Here is a 19,484-nt window from a genome sequence, read left to right on the forward strand (position 1 = left end):
TCAGTTCTCGCGCGGATTGATACATAAAACCTGCTGCAAACTTAGCCTGACGCGCGGCTTAGGAAGTGCAGTGTGTTTTATTTTCCGTAAAAAATATATATCTTAATGTTTGAGTAGATGTATTTACAATAGGATGAGCACGAGAAAGTACGAACCTCTCTCCAGCAGATTTGCTATACTTAAAACTTGCTCAACATGCCCATATGAGTTTATTGCTCAAGTGTGGAGCTCTTATAATTCAAGATTTTTGTAAAAAATGCCCTCGGGAATTTTTCAGAAAGTACGAACCCCTCTCCAGCAGATTTGCTATACTTAAAACTTGCTCAACATGTCCATTTGTTTAAGTGTAGCACCTGCCTAACCCAAGAATTTTATAATTCGGAAAATATCAAACCCCCCTCAAGCATATTTACAAAAATTGCATCAGTTTGTCTATAAACTTGTATCCATACCTACCTATACATATTTACTTCAGGTTTAAGTTTAATTGGATACTATTCAATTTGCTTATCTAATATTAAAACAATGCAATATGCAGAGCCTACCTCTAGAATCGCTTCGTGTTTGCATGTTTCTCCTCTGTGTCAGTGTGTGGAATTCCCGAGACGGTAGTATTGATTTTTGCCTTGACCTCAGCGCCAGTATTTACAGAAATTCCCGAGTATTGCATCATTCAGTATTGTGAGACTGACTGAGGAGAATAGATGTGTTGATACAGTACTTCTCATACTTACAGGTTTAAATTCATATTGAACAATATAAAATCTGTTATTTGTTGTAATCCACTCATATTTAGAGTCAAGCTTATATTTGTCCCAGCGTGTTATACATAACAAGGTTATTGCTATTCAAGACATGCATGTCCGTGCAGGTATTTGCGCTGGGTCAATGTGAATGATTTTATACTTGTGGGCTATTGGCTTTACAACCTGTCATAAGATTAATATTAATAATATTAATCCATAGAGATTAGATTTGAATCCCAGGAAATTTTATATAAATACCAAAGCCAAAAATATTAAGTATATACACACATACACACATATACACACATACAAATCACACAGCTGAACCCAACTGATATTTTTTATTCAGTATAAAGTTTTGAATTGAATCCCAGGAAATTGTATATAATAAACAACAACAAAAATGCCGAATCAAAAATATTGTAATCAGTGCAATAAGAATATATCCAGCTCTAATTGGGCCAAGCATCAAAAAATTTGTAATCCAGACAAATACAAAACTCCCACAAAAATTTGCCCCAAATGCAATAGAAAATATAACATGGAATATTTCACATATAAACATAAAGATACTTGCTCTGTACAGTCATCAACATTGCCCCCTCAACCATCCACATCTGGCCTGAAAAGAAGGCACGAAGCACCTCTTAATGCCAGAGCAGCAAAGCAACCATGCCATGCACCCATCCGTAGCAGTTTTAATACCCAACTTAGGGATTATCGGTTTGTATCGGAGCCAAGATGCGGCATTGAGAATTTCTTGAACAGTATAAATCCTAATCTGCAGGCAATTCTAAATGCACAAAATGGCTCTTATAAGCTCTTTCTCAAATTGTTTGTACAATATAAGAAACCAAATGACACAAAATTTACACACCCCCACGTAACAGAAACTGTACCGGTATATTCAAACGCAAATTTAGACACAATAATAAGCAGGTTGATAAATCAACTGAATATCAAACACTCTGAATTTGCGGCAAAAGAGTCCGGATGGAGCCTATGCGGCTCTCCGCACAAGTTATATGTTAATATTTCTGAATTCAGCCCATTAAAAGGTTCTACATATCTGCCATTACCTGCCAATATCAAAAACAAAAGAGCCGTGGTCAATATAAAAAATAATGACGCGAAATGCTTTTTGTGGTGTATATTAGCTGCTCTGTATCCAGTTTCAAGGAATCCTCAGAGAATAAGTTATTACAAACAGCATGAGCACGATTTTGACGATGCAATGGAGGGTTTGGAATATCCAATGTCAGTTCAGAATATTGATAAATTTGAAAAAAAGGCCAGGCACATCGATGGCAAACAATTATCTATTAATGTATTTATTTGTTCCACTGGCAATTGCCCGATAGCACCTCTCAGAATCAGTACACTTGATGATGAATCTGCAATTCCGATTGATCTGCTCTTAATTGAAGGGGATGGCACATATCATTATACTCTGATACATAATCTTGAAGCTTTGGTGAGAAAGCAACTAGACAAATCCAATACAATATTCAAGTTGTGCAGAAGATGCTTAACTGTATTTGATGGTCAAAAAATGGTGAAGGGGGTTCGGGAAGTGAATGCAGAAATTGCCAAAAACAAGTTAATTGAGCATCTGAAATACTGTGGGAACCATAAACCTGTTCATATGGTGATGCCTAATCCAAGTGAAAATTGCAAATTCAAAAAGTATGAAGCCTCGTTGGAACACCCGGCATATATTGTCTGGGATTCCGAATCAAATCTCAAATCTCTTGCATTCTGCAATCCAGATCCAGAAGAATCTTCAGCTACACCATACCAGCAACATGAACCTTCCAGCTTTTGTTATGTGGTTGTACAGGATGGTATTGTTACTAAAGAATATTCATACAAGGGACCAAATGCCATCAAAATATTTGCACATAGAATAGAAAATGAGTGCCGTGACATAGCATATAACATCTTATTAAAATCAAAGCCTATGTTGCCTTTAACAGAGGAACAGATTGAAGATTTCAACAATGCAGAAAAATGCCCGGTATGTGATTGTGAATTTTCAGATACAAATATCAAGGTGAGACACCATTCTCATACAGATGGTAAATTCTTAATGGCCCTGTGTAATAGCTGTAATATTAAGATCAAGAGACCAAGATTTGTCCCCATATTTTGCCATGGAGCATCCAATTATGATTTTCATCATCTGATCAGATACGAGGGGTTTGAGAAGCAGAATTTAAATATTTTAGCTGAAAATGATGAAAAATATATATCTATTAGCAAGATAATTAAAGTTGATGGTGTTCCTATTCACATAAGATTTCTTGATTCTTACAGATTTTTATCTGCTAGCCTGGATACACTGGCCACTCAATTATCTGATGATCAATTCAAAATCACACGTGCATTGTTTCCAAATCAGGACCTGAAATTAATTAGGCGGAAGGGTGTATATCCATATGACTATGTTACAGATGTTTCCAAATTTGATGAGTGTTCCCTGCCACCACAAGAAGAGTTTTACAGCAGAATCAGAGGATCTGGAATCAGTGATGAAGATTATCACCATGCTCAGTTGATGTGGAACAATTTAAAATGCAAGATATTTGGTGATTATCACATGGCATATTTGAAACTTGATGTCACCCTCTTAGCTGATATATTGCAAGCATTCAGAAAATCTTCCATGCAAAATTATAAACTGGACCCAGTGTATTTTTACAGTGCCCCGGGCCTAGCATGGTCTGCAACGTTTTTGAATACTAAAATGCAATTGGATCTGATCCACGATCAAGATACGTATCTGTTTATGGAGCAATGTATAAGAGGTGGGATGGTGCAATGTTCCCAGAGATATGCCAGAGCAAATAACAAGCATATGCCTGATTATGATCCAGCACGGCCATCAAATTATATACTGTATGTAGATGCAAACAACCTCTATGGTCACGCTATGATGGATAAATTGCCATATGCAGGGCTTGAATGGGTTGAAGATTTTAACATTGAGAATCTTCATAATTATGATGACAGTAACCATGGCCTCTTCTTAGAGGTTGATCTGACAATTCCTGATGATTTGCACAATAAATTTTCTGATCTGCCCCCAATTCCCGAGGTTCAGTGCTCACCTGGCTCTAAACAGAAGAAGCTCATGATGACTCTGGAGCCGAAACAAGGCTATGTCATATATTACAAAAACCTCCAGTTCCTGATGAAACATGGTGTCCAAGTGACCAAAATTGGAAAAGTTTTGAGGTTCAGGCACTCAAGATGGTTGAAACCATACATTGATACAAACACGGAGCTTCGAACATCTGCAAAGAGCCAATTTGATAAGGGCTTGTTTAAATTGATGGTGAATTCAGTGTATGGCAAAACAATTGAAAATGTCAGAAAACATACCGATGTTAAAATAATTACTGACCCCAGCCTGAGTAAAAAATTGGTTGCAAAGCCCAACTTCAATTACAGAAGAATTTATGATGAGCACATGGCACTTTTCAACATGAAGAAAACAAAGATCAAATTTGATAAACCTATTTATGTAGGGGCTGTGATATTGGAATTGTCCAAATTACATATGTTAACATTGTATTATGATGTGCTGAAACCTTTTTATGGTGATCGTGTAAAATTATTGTACATGGACACGGATAGTTTTATTCTTGATATTCAAACAGAAGATGTTTATCAAGATATGTCACAACCTGAATTGTTTCAATACTTTGATACCAGTGAACATACAAGAATTCAACCCCACAACAAAAAGGTGCCTGGCAAGTTAAAAGATGAGACATGTGGTGATGTTATTGTGGAATTTGCTGGGTTAAGTGCCAAGGTGTACAGTTTTAAAACATGTAGTGCTGTTGTCAAAAAGGCCAAGGGTATTGGCAGAGTTACTGTGGAAAAAGATCTTGTATTTGAAGATTATAAAAATTGCATCAAATCCCAGAGTTCAATCAGAACATCAGAAAATAGAATTCAGAGTGAGGATCACTTATTGACTTCAAATATTGTAAGAAAAGTGGCCCTGGACCCACATGATGATAAGAGATGCATTTTATCATGTGACATACATACTTTACCTTGGGGGCATTGTGATTTGAAAAATGGCAAACAATGCCCAATTACAGAGCATGATTTGAAATAAATAAACATGCCTATGAACTTATTTGGGTTCAAAAAACAGGCTATTATGGACCTGCCGACACCACAAGCCTCTCCTGATATGCTGTCTAAACTGAGTGGCTTGTTAATTATTCATCTGAACAGCATACTTACAGATAATGATGATGAAACAGGCAAAATATTGTACATATTTAACAATAATTTAAATCATTACCAATTACCTGTAGGTGGGCAATTGCAATTTATTACAACCCCTGAGGGTGATGTTAAGATTTCAATAGGGAGAAATATTTATAGAATTAAGCACTCAAACATGATTTCTGGCACTGTATATACTGTTTCTGCTGGTGACTGCTTATATATTGAGGTCCCTGGATCATATGACAAGCTTATACCCTTTTTTATAGAATTAAGAATCAGATACTCTATAATAAATAACCATTAAAACAAAAATGCCTAATGATATATTTGGCCATACAAGACATGAAGATCACAGTGATGAGATTCTGATGCTTGATGTCAGAGTCAAGAAATTAAGAAGTGATTTACAAGCTTTCCAAACCACACTCAATGCCAGTCTTCAATTAGAAATTACAAATTTACAATCACAATGCATGGACCCTCTTCTTAAAATTGATTCTGAACTCAAATTGTTGCTTCAAAAATATACTGACCTGGCCACATTGGATAATTTTCAAAGTTTAGAAGAAGCTGTAGCAGCTCTTCAAGCCAAATTTAAGACCCAGGCTACCAACTCTGAGCAATTGAAACAACAATTGGAAGAGCAAATAAATAATGTCCAGACACAACTCCAAATAATTGTCAAAAGCATAAAATCACAGGAAGATTTTGATCTAGTCATTTCCACTCTAAAAGAACAGATTCAGTCACTCCAGATACCTAATCTGGATCCTCTGCACAATGCCATAGCCGAGGTTAAAGAAAAAATTGAGACACTTGAAAATTTTATGAACAACTTACCATCTTCTGATGCTTTGAATGCAATAACTCGGAGTGTTGCAAACATCAAGCTGCAACTTGAAACATATGAAGATTTTGGAAAAATTCAAAGTTCCATAACCCATCTTGAGGGTACAATAGCAGCAGTGCAAAATGATTTGGCAAATGTACTAGAATCCCGATTGCCCGGTATTGTAGATACACTTGTCAGTGTCCAGCAACAAATCACAAAGCTTGAAAACCTCAACACTGAATCTGAACTGTCTCATTTTCATCACTTGATAGATGATATCCAAACAAAGCTTGAAATTTTACAACAATCCACACCCACTCAGGCAGATATAGCCCTGCTCCAAAATGCTATGCAAAATGTGGCTGATGCTTCTGAATTAAACAATGTAAAATTGGCACTTGAATTTTTGCAAAATACTGTTTCAAATCTTCCCACATCACAGGAACTTAAAAATATTAAGAGGGCAGTGAATCGCATATTGAAATCAGAAGATATCAAGAATATCCAGACAGGGATCAAACATCTCACACAGACAGTGGCCACTCTACCAACTAATCAACATATTAATGAATTGCATGCCTTGTTTGAGGATATCAGAATACAGGTCCATGATCTTACTGCTCAAAATTCAAAATTGGCAGTTGTTGAAAATTTGCAACAAATTGTAGCTAATATCAAGCAACAGCTAGGGACCATGGAATCCAATCAAGCAAATACTCTGTCTGTTTTTGCCACCCAGCTTCAAGAGATTGTGCAACAATACAAGAAACTTGTTGTGGACGTAAAGATCAAGCCAGGCCATGATGATGTTGTTAGGACCATCAATGAGTACCTTGAATCTGTAACAAGCAGATTGCTCACAGCAGAAAAAGAAATAACCGGCATAATCGAGAATCCAAAACATACAGTAATTCTTGAATTGTACAGCATCCCCAACAAAGAATATGATTCACCATTTACACCAGGTGGCAAAATATATATGCTGTCCCCTGCACAATTTTATTACCAGTTTTTTGTTGGAGGCACACTGAGACCAATCAAGATCAAATATTGGCATCAGCCACAGGCACACCACTACCCTACCTTATCAATAACAAATGCTGACAACAAACCAAAAATCACCAGTGTAGAATTGGAGGATTTTACCGATCCCAATACATTAGAAACAGCCTATTCTGAAGATGATGGCTCTCTGGAATTTAAAATACAAATAGGGGACAAATTATATTTAGAAAATCCTGTAGTCTCAGCTGCTGAACACCCCATAGTTGCAATATTCTTGTTTTCATATCATGTCTAGACAAATTATTGTTGATGAATTACACAGACAAGCCCGACATAATTTTAAGAGACTCCCAGTAGTCACAAAAGGCATAGATGATTTATGGCAGAGCGACTTGATTGAGTTGTCAAGTGGGCAGTTGAAAAACTTAGACAAAATCAACAAGGGCTACAAATATCTACTCACTGTAATAGACACATTTTCAAAATTTGCCTGGGCTGTGCCACTCAAATCCAAGACTGGAAAATGTGTTACAGAAGCCCTCAGGACAATCATCAATCATTCAGGAAGATCCCCGCGCTATTTGCAAACAGATAATGGCAAAGAATTTTATAATTCAGTGTTTCAACAATTTATTAAAAGCCAGGCAATAAAACATTACTCGAGTTACAGTGACCTCAAAGCCTCGATTGTAGAGAGATTCAACAGAACCTTAAAAAATCTTATGTATAAACAATTTACCCTCCAAGGTAATTATAAATGGATTAATATTCTTCCAGAACTTCTACATAAATATAACAATTCTGTCCATTCCACAATCAACATGAAACCCTCTGAAGTAACTTCATCTGATGAGCAAAAATTGATCAGGACTGTTTATTATCCTAGATACCAGCCAACAACAAGAAGGGCCAAATACAGGGTGGGCGATCAAGTAAGAATCAGCAAATATAAGCACTTATTCAAAAGAGGCTTTACGAGAAACTGGAGCACCGAATTATTTACAGTGGTTCAAGTTAAACCCGGGACCCTTAACACATATATAATAAAAGATCATCGAGGAGAAATTCTCAAAGGCAGGTTCTATGAACAAGAGCTCAGCAAAACTAAACAGCCTGACACATATCTCATAGAAAAAATCATCCGCAGAAAAGGCAACAAGTTATTTGTCAAATGGCTAGGTCATCCGGAAAACAGCTGGATCGAGGCAGACAAAGTGATAATATGAGCACCTGGGATGTTATAAAAAGGCTGCCAGAACCTGAACAACAGAATAAGAGAAATGGAGTGCTGCTGCCTGAAAATATTAGGTGTCTCATTGTTGGGCCATCTGCTTGTGGTAAAACTACACTAATGGTTGATAATTTTTTATTGGCACCCAACTGGTTAGACTGGAAAAACAGGCACTTGTATGTTTTCTCTAAGAGCTTGGAACAATTAAAATATCAGCAGCTGATGAAGCTATATGATGGATTGGATATTGCCACTTTTGAACCAGATGTTAAGCCATTAGATGAATGTCTCGATAATTCTGTTGTTGTGTTTGATGACGTTATACTGGATAATCAAAACAAGGTTAGGAATTTCTTTACACAGGGCCGGCACAAAAACATTGACTGCTTCTACCTGGCACAGACTTTTTCTAAAATTCCGAAGCAACTGATCCGAGACAACAGCAATTTTATATGTGTGTTTCATCAAGACCATACCAACCTCAAACACATACACGATGAATATGTAGGTGGGGACTTGAGCTACAATGATTTTTCCAAGTTTTGCAGCAAGTGCTGGAACCAGGACAGTTATGGGTTTGTCACTATTGATATGACAAGAACACCCAATACTGGCAAATACAGAAATAAAATCAACGATTTTCTAGACGTTGAGACATAAATAAACAACCATGAAACGACCAGTCATTGATGATCTTAAGTTAAGAGATTATCTTGTAAAAAGATTTAAGGGATGGAAATCAGAGAACCGTGGAATTTATGAAAAACACAAACAAACAGAACAGCCTGTCATTGATGCTATTAATAATTTAGGTAAGAATATCAAAACTGTTACAGAGCAAAATCAAGATTTGATCACAGAGCTTGTGCCTGTAGCTGCAAGGAACATATTAGATTATCCATTCACCCCACTTTCCAGTATTCATACACCTAGTCCTGTTGCTCCTAGAAGAATTGAGGCTAGTCAGGATCCTATTGAATTGGGTCTTCTTGCACAAAAATATTTAACCACACCTAAAGACAACAAAGATGAGGTGTTTGGCTTATATGCCGACACAGAGCTTGATGGCAGCATTATTCATAGAATCGGTAATTTCAGAGTAACTTTTATGGGGGATGATATAATTGTATATTCAGAATCTCGACTGGGAGAAAAAGGTGCTTTTGTTAAGTACACCGGCACACCTGGGTTGTGGGAACTGATGACTAGGAAGAGGCCTGGCAGCTATACAGATCAAGATTATGAGGATTACAAAGAAATATTAATAAAATCAGATGCTCTATACCAGAACAATGATCCCACACAAAAAAGAGTCAAGTCTAGCAGTGGAGCAAAATACAATAATTTAATCAAGCCCATATGGTCACAGATCAAGACTGGCAGTGGAATCAAACAATACAACACCCTGCCTAAAGAATTTGTGTGGGTTGATGATGTCAGGAAACTTGTAGATAGGTTATTGGTGATAGCTGGGGAGGAAAATGCTGGCAACCACAATTTTTACAATGAAAAGGTTGGAATTATGGACATGATAAGCACAAAATTGTCTAATTTTATAGTGAATGACACTAAGGGGATTGGATATCTCATAAAAATTATTAATACTCTACCACCTAAATTTTGGAATATTTCTGAGGGTCGGGGCCTGGTTAATGACATTATAAACAAGCTGCCATTTGAACTACACATTCCAGGCTATCAGTATTGTGGTCCAGGCACAAAATTGGATCATAGATTAAACAGAGGGGACCCTGGTGTTAATCCCCTAGATGCTGCTTGTAGAGACCATGACATAGCATACAACACACATACCGACCTTGACAAGAGACATGTCGCAGACAAGAAATTAGAAGAGGCTGCATTTGGTAGATTTGTAAGCAAAGATGCTTCTTTGAGTGAGAGAATATCAGCATTGGGAACCACCATAGCTATGAGCACCAAACAAAAACTGGGGTGGGGGTTGTGAATATGTATATAATAAACCTACAATGAAGGCAAAGGGTGTTATGTATCAAATACCTTATGCAGGTCTCAAATCTCTTAAAACTATTGACAGTCTCTTGACCAAAAAGCAGCGCAAGAAAAAAAGCTCTTGTCTTGCAAAGGGACATGGTATGAAATTGTTGCTTAGTACCCCCCAATTAAAAAAATTACAGCAATCAAGAAAAAAATCACATGTGGGGGGATTCATATTTACCATCCCTGCCATCTTAGCTGCTCTCGGGGCTGTTGGGAGCTTGGCTGGGGGATCAGCTGCCATAGCAAAAACAGTGATAGATGCCAAGAAAAATAGGGCAGAATTAGATGAGCAGAAGCGCCATAACCTGGCCATGGAGAAAAAAGGCAAAGGTGTTAAGAGAGCCATGAATAAGTTTAAAAAAAACAAGAGCCGCTTACAAACCAAGATATTGAAGCTTTAATCAAGCCATTGGGCATCAAATATTTTAGGGGTGTGTACATGTCTGATTCTTTACCGGAACAACCATTCAATAAAGAGTGTGGCATTGTTAATTTGGATGAGTACAAAAATCAGGGCACTCACTGGATTTGTTATCTTAAATATTTAAACGATAATGCATTTGTGTTTGATTCATTTGGAGGTGTTCCACCTGAAAATTTAATAAAATATTTAAAATCAGCTAATCTTTATTACAATAATGCCCGTGTTCAAAACTTCAAAGATGTTAATTGTGGACATTTGTGTTTATCTGTTCTCAGATACATGTCTCAAATAAATAAACCATCAATTGAAAATTTTCAAAAAGCCTTGTGGTATCTGAAACATCATGGGGGTATTCCATCTGACCAGCCAAAATTCAATATTGAAACTCAAATTGCATGATGACATAGTGTATCCCAAAACAATAGCTCTCAGGGCATTTTACGGCATGTACCTGATCCCTAATATTACGCACCACAACAACAAAATTGCAGTAGGGGATCAAAAAATTGTCATCACTCCAGGGCAGTATAATCTGTCCACTCTAAATGCTCAATTACCCAGAGGTGTAGTGTTAAGTCAAAATTCTGTCACTCACAGAGTAGAGATTGTATCTGCTACAGAAACAGTGCATCTGGGTACTATAGGAGAGCTGTTAGGATTCGAGAACAACACAAAACTTGAAGCGGCCATCAAACACACTGCTATGAATATACCTAAATTCTTAGCCATAGAGACTCTGAATATTCACTGTAATGTGGCCGAGGGTATGATCACCAAATCAAATGGCATAGGCACTCACAAACAAACCGGCATCATTGCAACATTCAAACCTAATTCCGAATTCATGGAGCCGATCATCTACAATCCATCCCCAACATTATATTTTCCCGTGTGTCACAACAGAATAGATAATATTGAATTGATGGTCACTAATGAAAAAGAAGAATTAGTTGATTTTGCTGGAGCCACAACAACTGCAATCGTAGAGATTAACATTTAAATAAAAATACATACAATGGAAAATATTGAGAGTTATGAACTACAATCATTCCCCCCAAACAGGAGGACATTTGCAAATTTAAATCAACCCAACACGGAGGTTGAGGTTGATCTTGATGTAGGGGACGGCTTTATACACCCCCACAGAGCAGATCTATACATCAAATTTGATGTTGTAAAGCTCGATGGAACAGATTACCCGGCAAATTCAAATATAAGACTTGTAGACAATTTTGTACCGCATCTGTTCTCTGAAATTGAGATCAGAAAGCATGGCGTTGTTATAAACAGAATAGATTATCCCGGTATTACCTCCACGGCTTTGGCCACATTAAAATTATCCAAAACCGAGGCTTCTTACTACAAAATAGGCGGATTTGAAGCTGGTGATAAAATATTATCTAAAAATCATACTGTATTGTTCCCCATGCGCCTGTTGCCAGGATTCTTCTCGGATTACAAAGAAATTATGTGGAAGGGTGGTTTAAGAATTACATTTAGAAGAGCTGCAAATGATAATAATGCATTGATGAGGTACAGTACGATAAACCCTACAGGGGAAGCTTTGCCTAATACCTTACCAGATGCAGGCAAATGCATTATTCAGACTATGGAGTTAAGAATCCCCGTTGTTGAATATGAGGCCAGTTACGCTCTTAAATACAAAGCTGATATAGTAAAAAATCCCCAGATTCCTCTGCAATTTTACACATATCAATGCGTACAGAAGGTTGCCACTGGTTCTTATTATGAATTTGATGCTACAAATTCATTCTCCAGTATTCAATTTGACATGCCCGATTTTGTAGTGGTACTGTTTCAGACTGGAAGACACAACAATCAGGAAAAAAATTCAAGTAGATTTGATAACTGCAACATCAAAAACATATATCTTAAAAATGGCAGAAATGAGGTATTCCCTAGGGAAAATTATAATTTAGACATGTCCAAGGATGATTTTCTTAAATTATATGAGGCTTTTTCTTCCTTCAAGCGCGTCACTACTGGCAATACTGACCTGTACTACGCACCAGATGAATTCAAGGAACGGAGACCCATGTTTGTAATAAACACTTCAAAAAGGAAACAAGTTGTGGTTAATGACAGGACAAACATTAAAATTATCTGTGAATTCCACGAGGCTTTACCAGATGACACCATATGTAGCGTTATTCTCATAGGTGAAAAATCATATATTTATGATGTGAGAAATGAGCGAGTCACAGAGCAATTCTAGAAGCACGATTCAGGGCTTCCCCCATGGCGCAGTGGTAGCGTCATTGCCTTGTAATCGAGAGGTCCCGGGTTCGATACCCGGTGGAGGCACAAGTAGTTCGGATCCCACTTTAAAACTGTAGGGCCAGTCCCGATTAGCCTTACTGTGCATAAAATGGACTTAAAACAGCAACTCGAACTAGAAACACAATTCAAACACAGAAACCCTTTGGATATAAAACAATACTTTACCGTCAGAAAATATATTACCTACCCATTTTATGCACCTATGCTTACGAGCAGAAAAGCTTTTACCTACTAACACAGCACATTTGCCATTGCAATTATTCTGTTGCGACAAGATCAACCCTTTGCATGGCAATATCCGAGAAGGCAATTCCTCAATATGATGGATGGTCCCTGAAAAAGGCATAGTGTAGATAAGAATTTCTCTTTAAGTTCCATGACAAATGACATGTAATTTCCCTCGGAAAAAGGCACAGTGTAGGTAATATCAACAGATATAATCACTCATGCATTTACTAATGTCTCTTTGATGATGAATAACTCTCTGAAAAGACACAATAAAGATTATATCTATTGACATACAACTTCCAGGCATTTACTAATGGGACTGATCAAAAGATTATAAGAACATAGAAAACATGTTTTGTTCGCTCTTTCCCATTTACGCACAACTCGGGAAGCAAAAATCAATACATAACCTTGTTATGGCTAGACTAGAGGTAGGCTCTGCATATTGCATTGTTTTAATATTAGATAAGCAAATTGAATAGTATCCAATTAAACTTAAACCTGAAGTAAATATGTATAGGTAGGTATGGATACAAGTTTATGGACAAACTGATGCAAATTTTGTAAATATGCTTGAGGGGGGGGTTGATATTTTCCGAATTATAAAATTCTTGGGTTAGGCAGGTGCTACACTTAAACAAATGGACATGTTGAGCAAGTTTTAAGTATAGCAAATCTGCTGGAGAGGGGTTCGTACTTTCTGAAAAATTCCCGAGGGCATTTTTTACAAAAATCTTGAATTATAAGAGCTCCACACTTGAGCAATAAACTCATATGGGCATGTTGAGCAAGTTTTAAGTATAGCAAATCTGCTGGAGAGAGGTTCGTACTTTCTCGTGCTCATCCTATTGTAAATACATCTACTTGTTTGCTTTGCATTTATTTAATACTGGTTATGTAAGGGATACAACATTCAACGAAAGAAGCAACAATAGTTGCGTGTATTACACATAGAATGCAAATGTAAAATAGTAAATAGTTACGTTGGAATATAGACATTTACATTTCCGGCGCCTTGCACAAGAAACAGACATTTGCATGAATTCTGCATGGCGAACTACAAAGCATGAAAACCTGAAGCCATAGATTAGAAGAACTGAAAGAATATCACGAGAGAATTTGAAGATATTTCGGAAGAGGACAAGCGTGTGTTACTGAAAATTTCCTAAAAATATGCCGTATATGTGCGGAAGCAGGATGACATCATTTCCAACACCTCTTGTAACGTGCTTAATTCATTACATAGCTAGCGGTTCCATTTACGCGGATGTTGCATCCAGTTTACCGGCAGACGCGCTCTCGCTGCCCGGTATAATAGCCGCCGCTCCGAGGGAGACTCGGCTGTGAAAGGAGTCATATGTTGCCTTCATTTTTTTTTCTTTGTAGTTTTCATTTTTATTTGTTCATCAGTCCTTCTGTACAAGACCTTAACACATTCGAGTTTTCTTTCATACTTTCGTATTTACTATTTCCCCTGATTAACCTATGGTCAGGGTTGTTAAATGTCCAGGAATCCATAAATTCTAATGGGTTCTATTGGGTTCCTTGCAGGATCGGAACTTTTTTCTCGCAAAATTTAAATTCGGTCCAAGTTGGGTATTGTACTGAAAAAAGGTTCCTGGACCGAATTTTAAATTTTCCTGAAAAAAGTTTCTTGAACCGTATTTAAATTAATGCGGGGAAATAAGGTTCCTGGACCGAATTGAAATTCATTCTGGAAAAAAGGTTCCTGGACCGAATTGAAATACTTTACAGATAAAAAGGTTCTTTACGGTAAAGAATCAATTTACGCTCACTGATGTTTTCTCCTGGACCGGAATTGATTTAAAATTCCCGGAACCTTTAACAACCCTGCCTAAAGGTATAAAGTGGGATGGGCATCCGAAATCAAAACTCAAATCATATCGTTCTTGCAGCATGCTTTGTATATTTCTGATATTAAGCTGAGCAGATATATTGTTGACGTTTTGAAGAATATATCCAATCCTTGATGACACGAAAAAAAACAACATTAGTAACTTACTAATTTTTCGCATACTTTGTAGATTTAGGCATAAACTACATACTATACACAGTGGTGGATTCAGAAGTTACAGCTTTGAGGGGCAAATTTCCGTCGGGTATCTCACATCCCCGAATAGATTTTCTAACTTACAATTACACAATTTTATATAAACATATATCATACTGTAAAAAGGAACCAAGCTGATTTCCATGATCTAGAGATTACAGTATTGCTTCACAAAAATAGGTGTCCAGGGCTAGAATAAATTATTATTATTGTGTGTAAACAAAAAGTGTGCATGTAAAAAATAGATTAGGTCTATACTGATTTATTGGACATAAGTATTTTTCTAGAGCGTAAATATTTATTTCTTAAACTTGTTTGGATGGGCAATCAGTGCTATTTTCTCAAGGGTTCTCTGGTTCGACCCCCTTTTGAGGCACATTGCGCCCGTTGTTCGGATCCAAATTTAAATTCTAAGTCCAGTTCCGATTGTCCAACCTGAGGATAAAATTTAATGTTTCAAACTTAGAAAAATATTCTCGACATTAAAGTTGTTGATATGAGACAGAACCTTTCAAAAATATTAGGCATAATTCTATATTCAAAAACCTAGCAGTTGGGAGGGGTAATCGCCCCTATAGCCCTCCCCGTTGATCCGCACCTGACTATGCAATCAGTAGCAGAACAAAGTTTGTACGCTTCCGTAGCCCTCTGGTAGATGGCATTATCGACCGGCGTATTGCGTAGTGCCGAATTTACTAATTTACTGTAAAATTTTGTGTCTTTATTCATTACCTTCAAATATGCATTTACGCAAAGAGTTTGGAAACTTAATTTTGCCTGGAATGTGTAAAATATGTACATTTTATATGTTAATGGTAAAATTAACAATTTTTATATGAAATGTGATTTCGCAGATTACATGGCAGGCATTTGGTCGGCTTGCGAAGGAACAAAAACATGTTTTTATATAAAAAAAGAAAAAAGGAAAACGCTCGTGTGCTTACAAGAAGCTTCTAATTGTTGTAACACACAGTGCAGAAAGTGCATGTCATTTGGAGCGGATTACGTCATTCCTCTTGCTGGGAAAGCTGCCAATCACACGCACGCGTGACAATTACTCTGTCAAGCGGCAGAAAAGGGTTATGAAGAATCAGGGGATAGGGAGCAAAAAGAAAATAACATCCAAAGAATACAATGAAACAACAAAAAATAAAGTTGTTTGGAGTTATCATTCGATCTTCATTATTTGCCAAACGGTTGTTATGATTACGGACCGTGCATTTGCATACAGCTCGGACCAGCCTTGAGTTGAAGGCCTGCCACATGTCGCCCCTCAAGTGGAAGAAGTTTAGCGATGATGTTTTGTGACATCACTCGTGGTTGAACAAAATGCCACCAGGATCGCTTTCACCTCAACAACAAGTTGAAACCCATTCCGCGTGCTTCTCTGTGTAAGCGTGATCCCCTGAGGCCGGGCCAGGGGAGCGTTCCGATTGGGCGCTTCCTCCCCACCAATGACCGCGGCCGTCCATTCATAAAATAGCGAGCGTGGCCCCCGCGGCTGCGGTTTCCTCGTGAAAGACCTGTTTTCTGGCGTAATTCCCGCGCGCAGGCAGTAACGTCGAGTTAACCGCGGAGGAAGGATCCAGACGCCAGGCTGTCTTGCGCGTCTGGCGGAGATTTTTTTGCTCGGTTAACTGCGCGCGCAGGTGGACAGTGTTTTCGGAACAGGTGTGCGCGCGATCTCCATGTGCTAGTGTTGTGATGGTGCTGTGGGTAAAACGAAAGAATGGCCACGTGATTTTCTTTGGAAGTTCTTGTTTTTTTCTGACGCGGGCCGGAAGAAATTGAAGCCAAGCTGACGGGGCTATGGAGTGCGTCTCCCCGCAGGCAGATGACGACCAGATAGTGCCCGATTGTAGTCTGCCCTGGACTGCTAGCACACACAACACCTGGCCGCAGATGCAGGTAGGGATAGAAAAGCCAATGCATGTGAAATTAGTGTGCAAATCAATGTCACGAACCCCCCTTTTTTTCCACCCGAAGGTCATCTGTGATTTCCAGTGCGATAACGTGCTTGAGGATATATGTATTCCAGTCAGATCTAAACTTCCGTGAGAGATTAAGAGGATGTTATGCTGCATTTTACCATCTATATAAGTATCAGATTTCCTTATTTTTTGTTCAGAAAACCTGAATGAATATGATTAGAACCTCCCATAAAAAAAAAAAAAACTTCCGATTGTTTTATGATTTCTCCTAGCCCAAAGACTAATTAGCGTAGAATTTTGGAAATCATTGTCACACGAAATTTGAACCTTCCTTAAAGTAATGAGCACTGTTTGGACTCTAAAAAAGTTATGTTGAAAAAAACAACTTGAAAATTACCTTACGCACTTCTCATGGACAAGATATTCTCCATCGACAAGCGACAGTAAATATCGTAGAAGCATGGAAATGAATGTAGGAGTAAATTGGAACCTTAGTAGAATGCATTTAGGGACTTTTATTTTAATGCTAAGGGAACCAAACCTAACCTAACCACGAAAGCATATATTGAACAAAACCTTATGTAATCGCTAAAACTCCGCAGTATGTATTAACAAACGTAAATCGAAATCGAACCATGTAAAAATTGCATTCGTAGCATGATGAAATCGCCATAAAACAAAAGGAACTTGGGCCCTCGAGGTCTCCTATTTTGTCTCACCGCCTTGCTTATCTGTGGTGAACTGGGAAGGGAAGGAACTACATACCCTTTACCCAGTGGCGTGCCAAGGATTTAATCGGAGGGGTTGGGGAGGGTACGTAGACATTTTTTAGTAGGCTGTCCTCATTTTGTCATATTTTCCTGCGTTTGACGTTATTTAGGAATATTGGGCCAATGGGAGGTTACGACCCCTCACTAACTTCCCTTGGGCACGTCACTGCCTTTAAAATCTTGGTATGACCGGACCCCTCTCCGATTTTCTTCTTATTTGGCATACTTACTAATTGAGGCCTGCTAATGACGAATCTGAAGTTAAAAATTGTCGGAAACTTCTAGAAATTGCGAACCATTGACGCTAGCCCCACGAACCATTGATGTGTGGTTAGGTTAGGCAAACATAGTTAAAATTTGGTGTCGTGGTAGTATCAGGAATATATATATATTTCCTTGTGAAACAAAAAAAAAATCGCGAAAATCGACGGTTTCCATTCCGAAACCTAACGCCTTATTTTCGCTTATTTTGCAATTTTTAGACGTTTCCGACAACTTTTAACTTCAGATTCGTGATTAGGAGGCCTCAATTAGTGAGTATGCAAAATATGAAGAAAATCGGAGAGGGGTCCTGTCATCTTAAGTCGTTCCAAAATCTTCCCTCTGATCGTACGTTGATACACATCAACTGCTATGATGTGAACAGAATGGTGCCTTGTAACTTCGACGCACTTCCCAGCGACACGAGTCGTGCACGAGCAGTCGACCGCTTTGACACCAAAGACTGAAGGTGAACGCGGTGGATATATTTCTGCACTTGATATGTGTATTTTCAAGTTACCACATGTTACTTGCCTCTTGTTACATCAGTCTGAAAGCGCCCTCATACTTGGTAGTAATAGATTTACCCTCATATCATATATTTTTACACCCTAGCCTGTTTGTTTAAGCAGCAGGTTCGTCTTCATTGGGATGTGTTTTATCAATTGTTAGTCATACTTTGAATTGAATACACGGAAGTATTAGTTTATTTTATCGTTTACATTTCACTTTTGGGGGCCGTCGACCCGAATCAGGGAAAAATGCGCCCGGGAAAAATGCGCTCTCGCAATAAAAGTGGGAAAAATGCGCCCTCCCAAGAGTAACCACATTAGAAAGTGAGAAAAATGCGCCCAGCACACATGACCAGTCAGCAGGAGAAACTGACAGCGTTTCTTGACTACTTTGTGCAACAATGGCTGCAAAATCCAAATCTACCAGTTTATGTGTGGCACTGTGGAATACAGCGGATACAAATATGACAGGGCTAGCATCGGTTTGGAAGGAACGAAGAGGAAATGAACGTACATAAAACTGGATGAACAGATTAGCAAAATTTTACATACTTACAAAACAAGCACACCCAAGGACCTTACCAAGTGCCTGAGAAGTCTGGCGTACATCCAAAGAATGGAGTAAAAGATCGTCAACGGAGGTCACAAGAAATGGAAATACAAATGTAAATAAAAACTTTAATGAAATAAAATAAAAATTACAACATATTAAATCAAAATTACAAAAGTAAAATTAAAAAAAATTATGACAACGGACATCATCTCCAGCTTCTAAACACACCATAAAAATGAATATTTTTACTTTACTTTAAAAACAAAATTCTCTTTCCTGACAGTCCCAAGCCTGTGTTAAGTGTGAGGAGAAGCTGCGTAAAGGTTGTTTTAATCAACATATTATCATA

At 37.9% G+C, this 19,484-nt stretch overlaps 1 protein-coding gene across 2 annotated transcripts in view; it reads left to right on the forward strand.

The window, feature by feature from the left end:
* The first annotated feature begins 16,628 nt into the window (after nucleotides 1-16,628).
* LOC145981332 (uncharacterized) overlaps nucleotides 16,629-19,484 on the forward strand; it is a 276,520-nt gene continuing 273,664 nt past the window's right edge. The window contains exon 1 of one of the 2 annotated variants that reach the window (XM_083114541.1): nucleotides 16,629-17,016. In XM_083114541.1, the coding sequence (XP_082970667.1) occupies nucleotides 16,918-17,016 (99 nt within the window). In that variant the 5' untranslated portion in view covers nucleotides 16,629-16,917. The remainder of the gene's footprint in view (nucleotides 17,017-19,484) is intronic. The other variant, XM_083114542.1, reaches the window with a different exon arrangement.

This window comes from Lepisma saccharinum, chromosome 29 (assembly GCF_977018435.1).
Source record: "Lepisma saccharinum chromosome 29, izLepSacc3.1, whole genome shotgun sequence".
Taxonomy (NCBI): Eukaryota; Metazoa; Arthropoda; class Insecta; order Zygentoma; family Lepismatidae; genus Lepisma; species Lepisma saccharinum.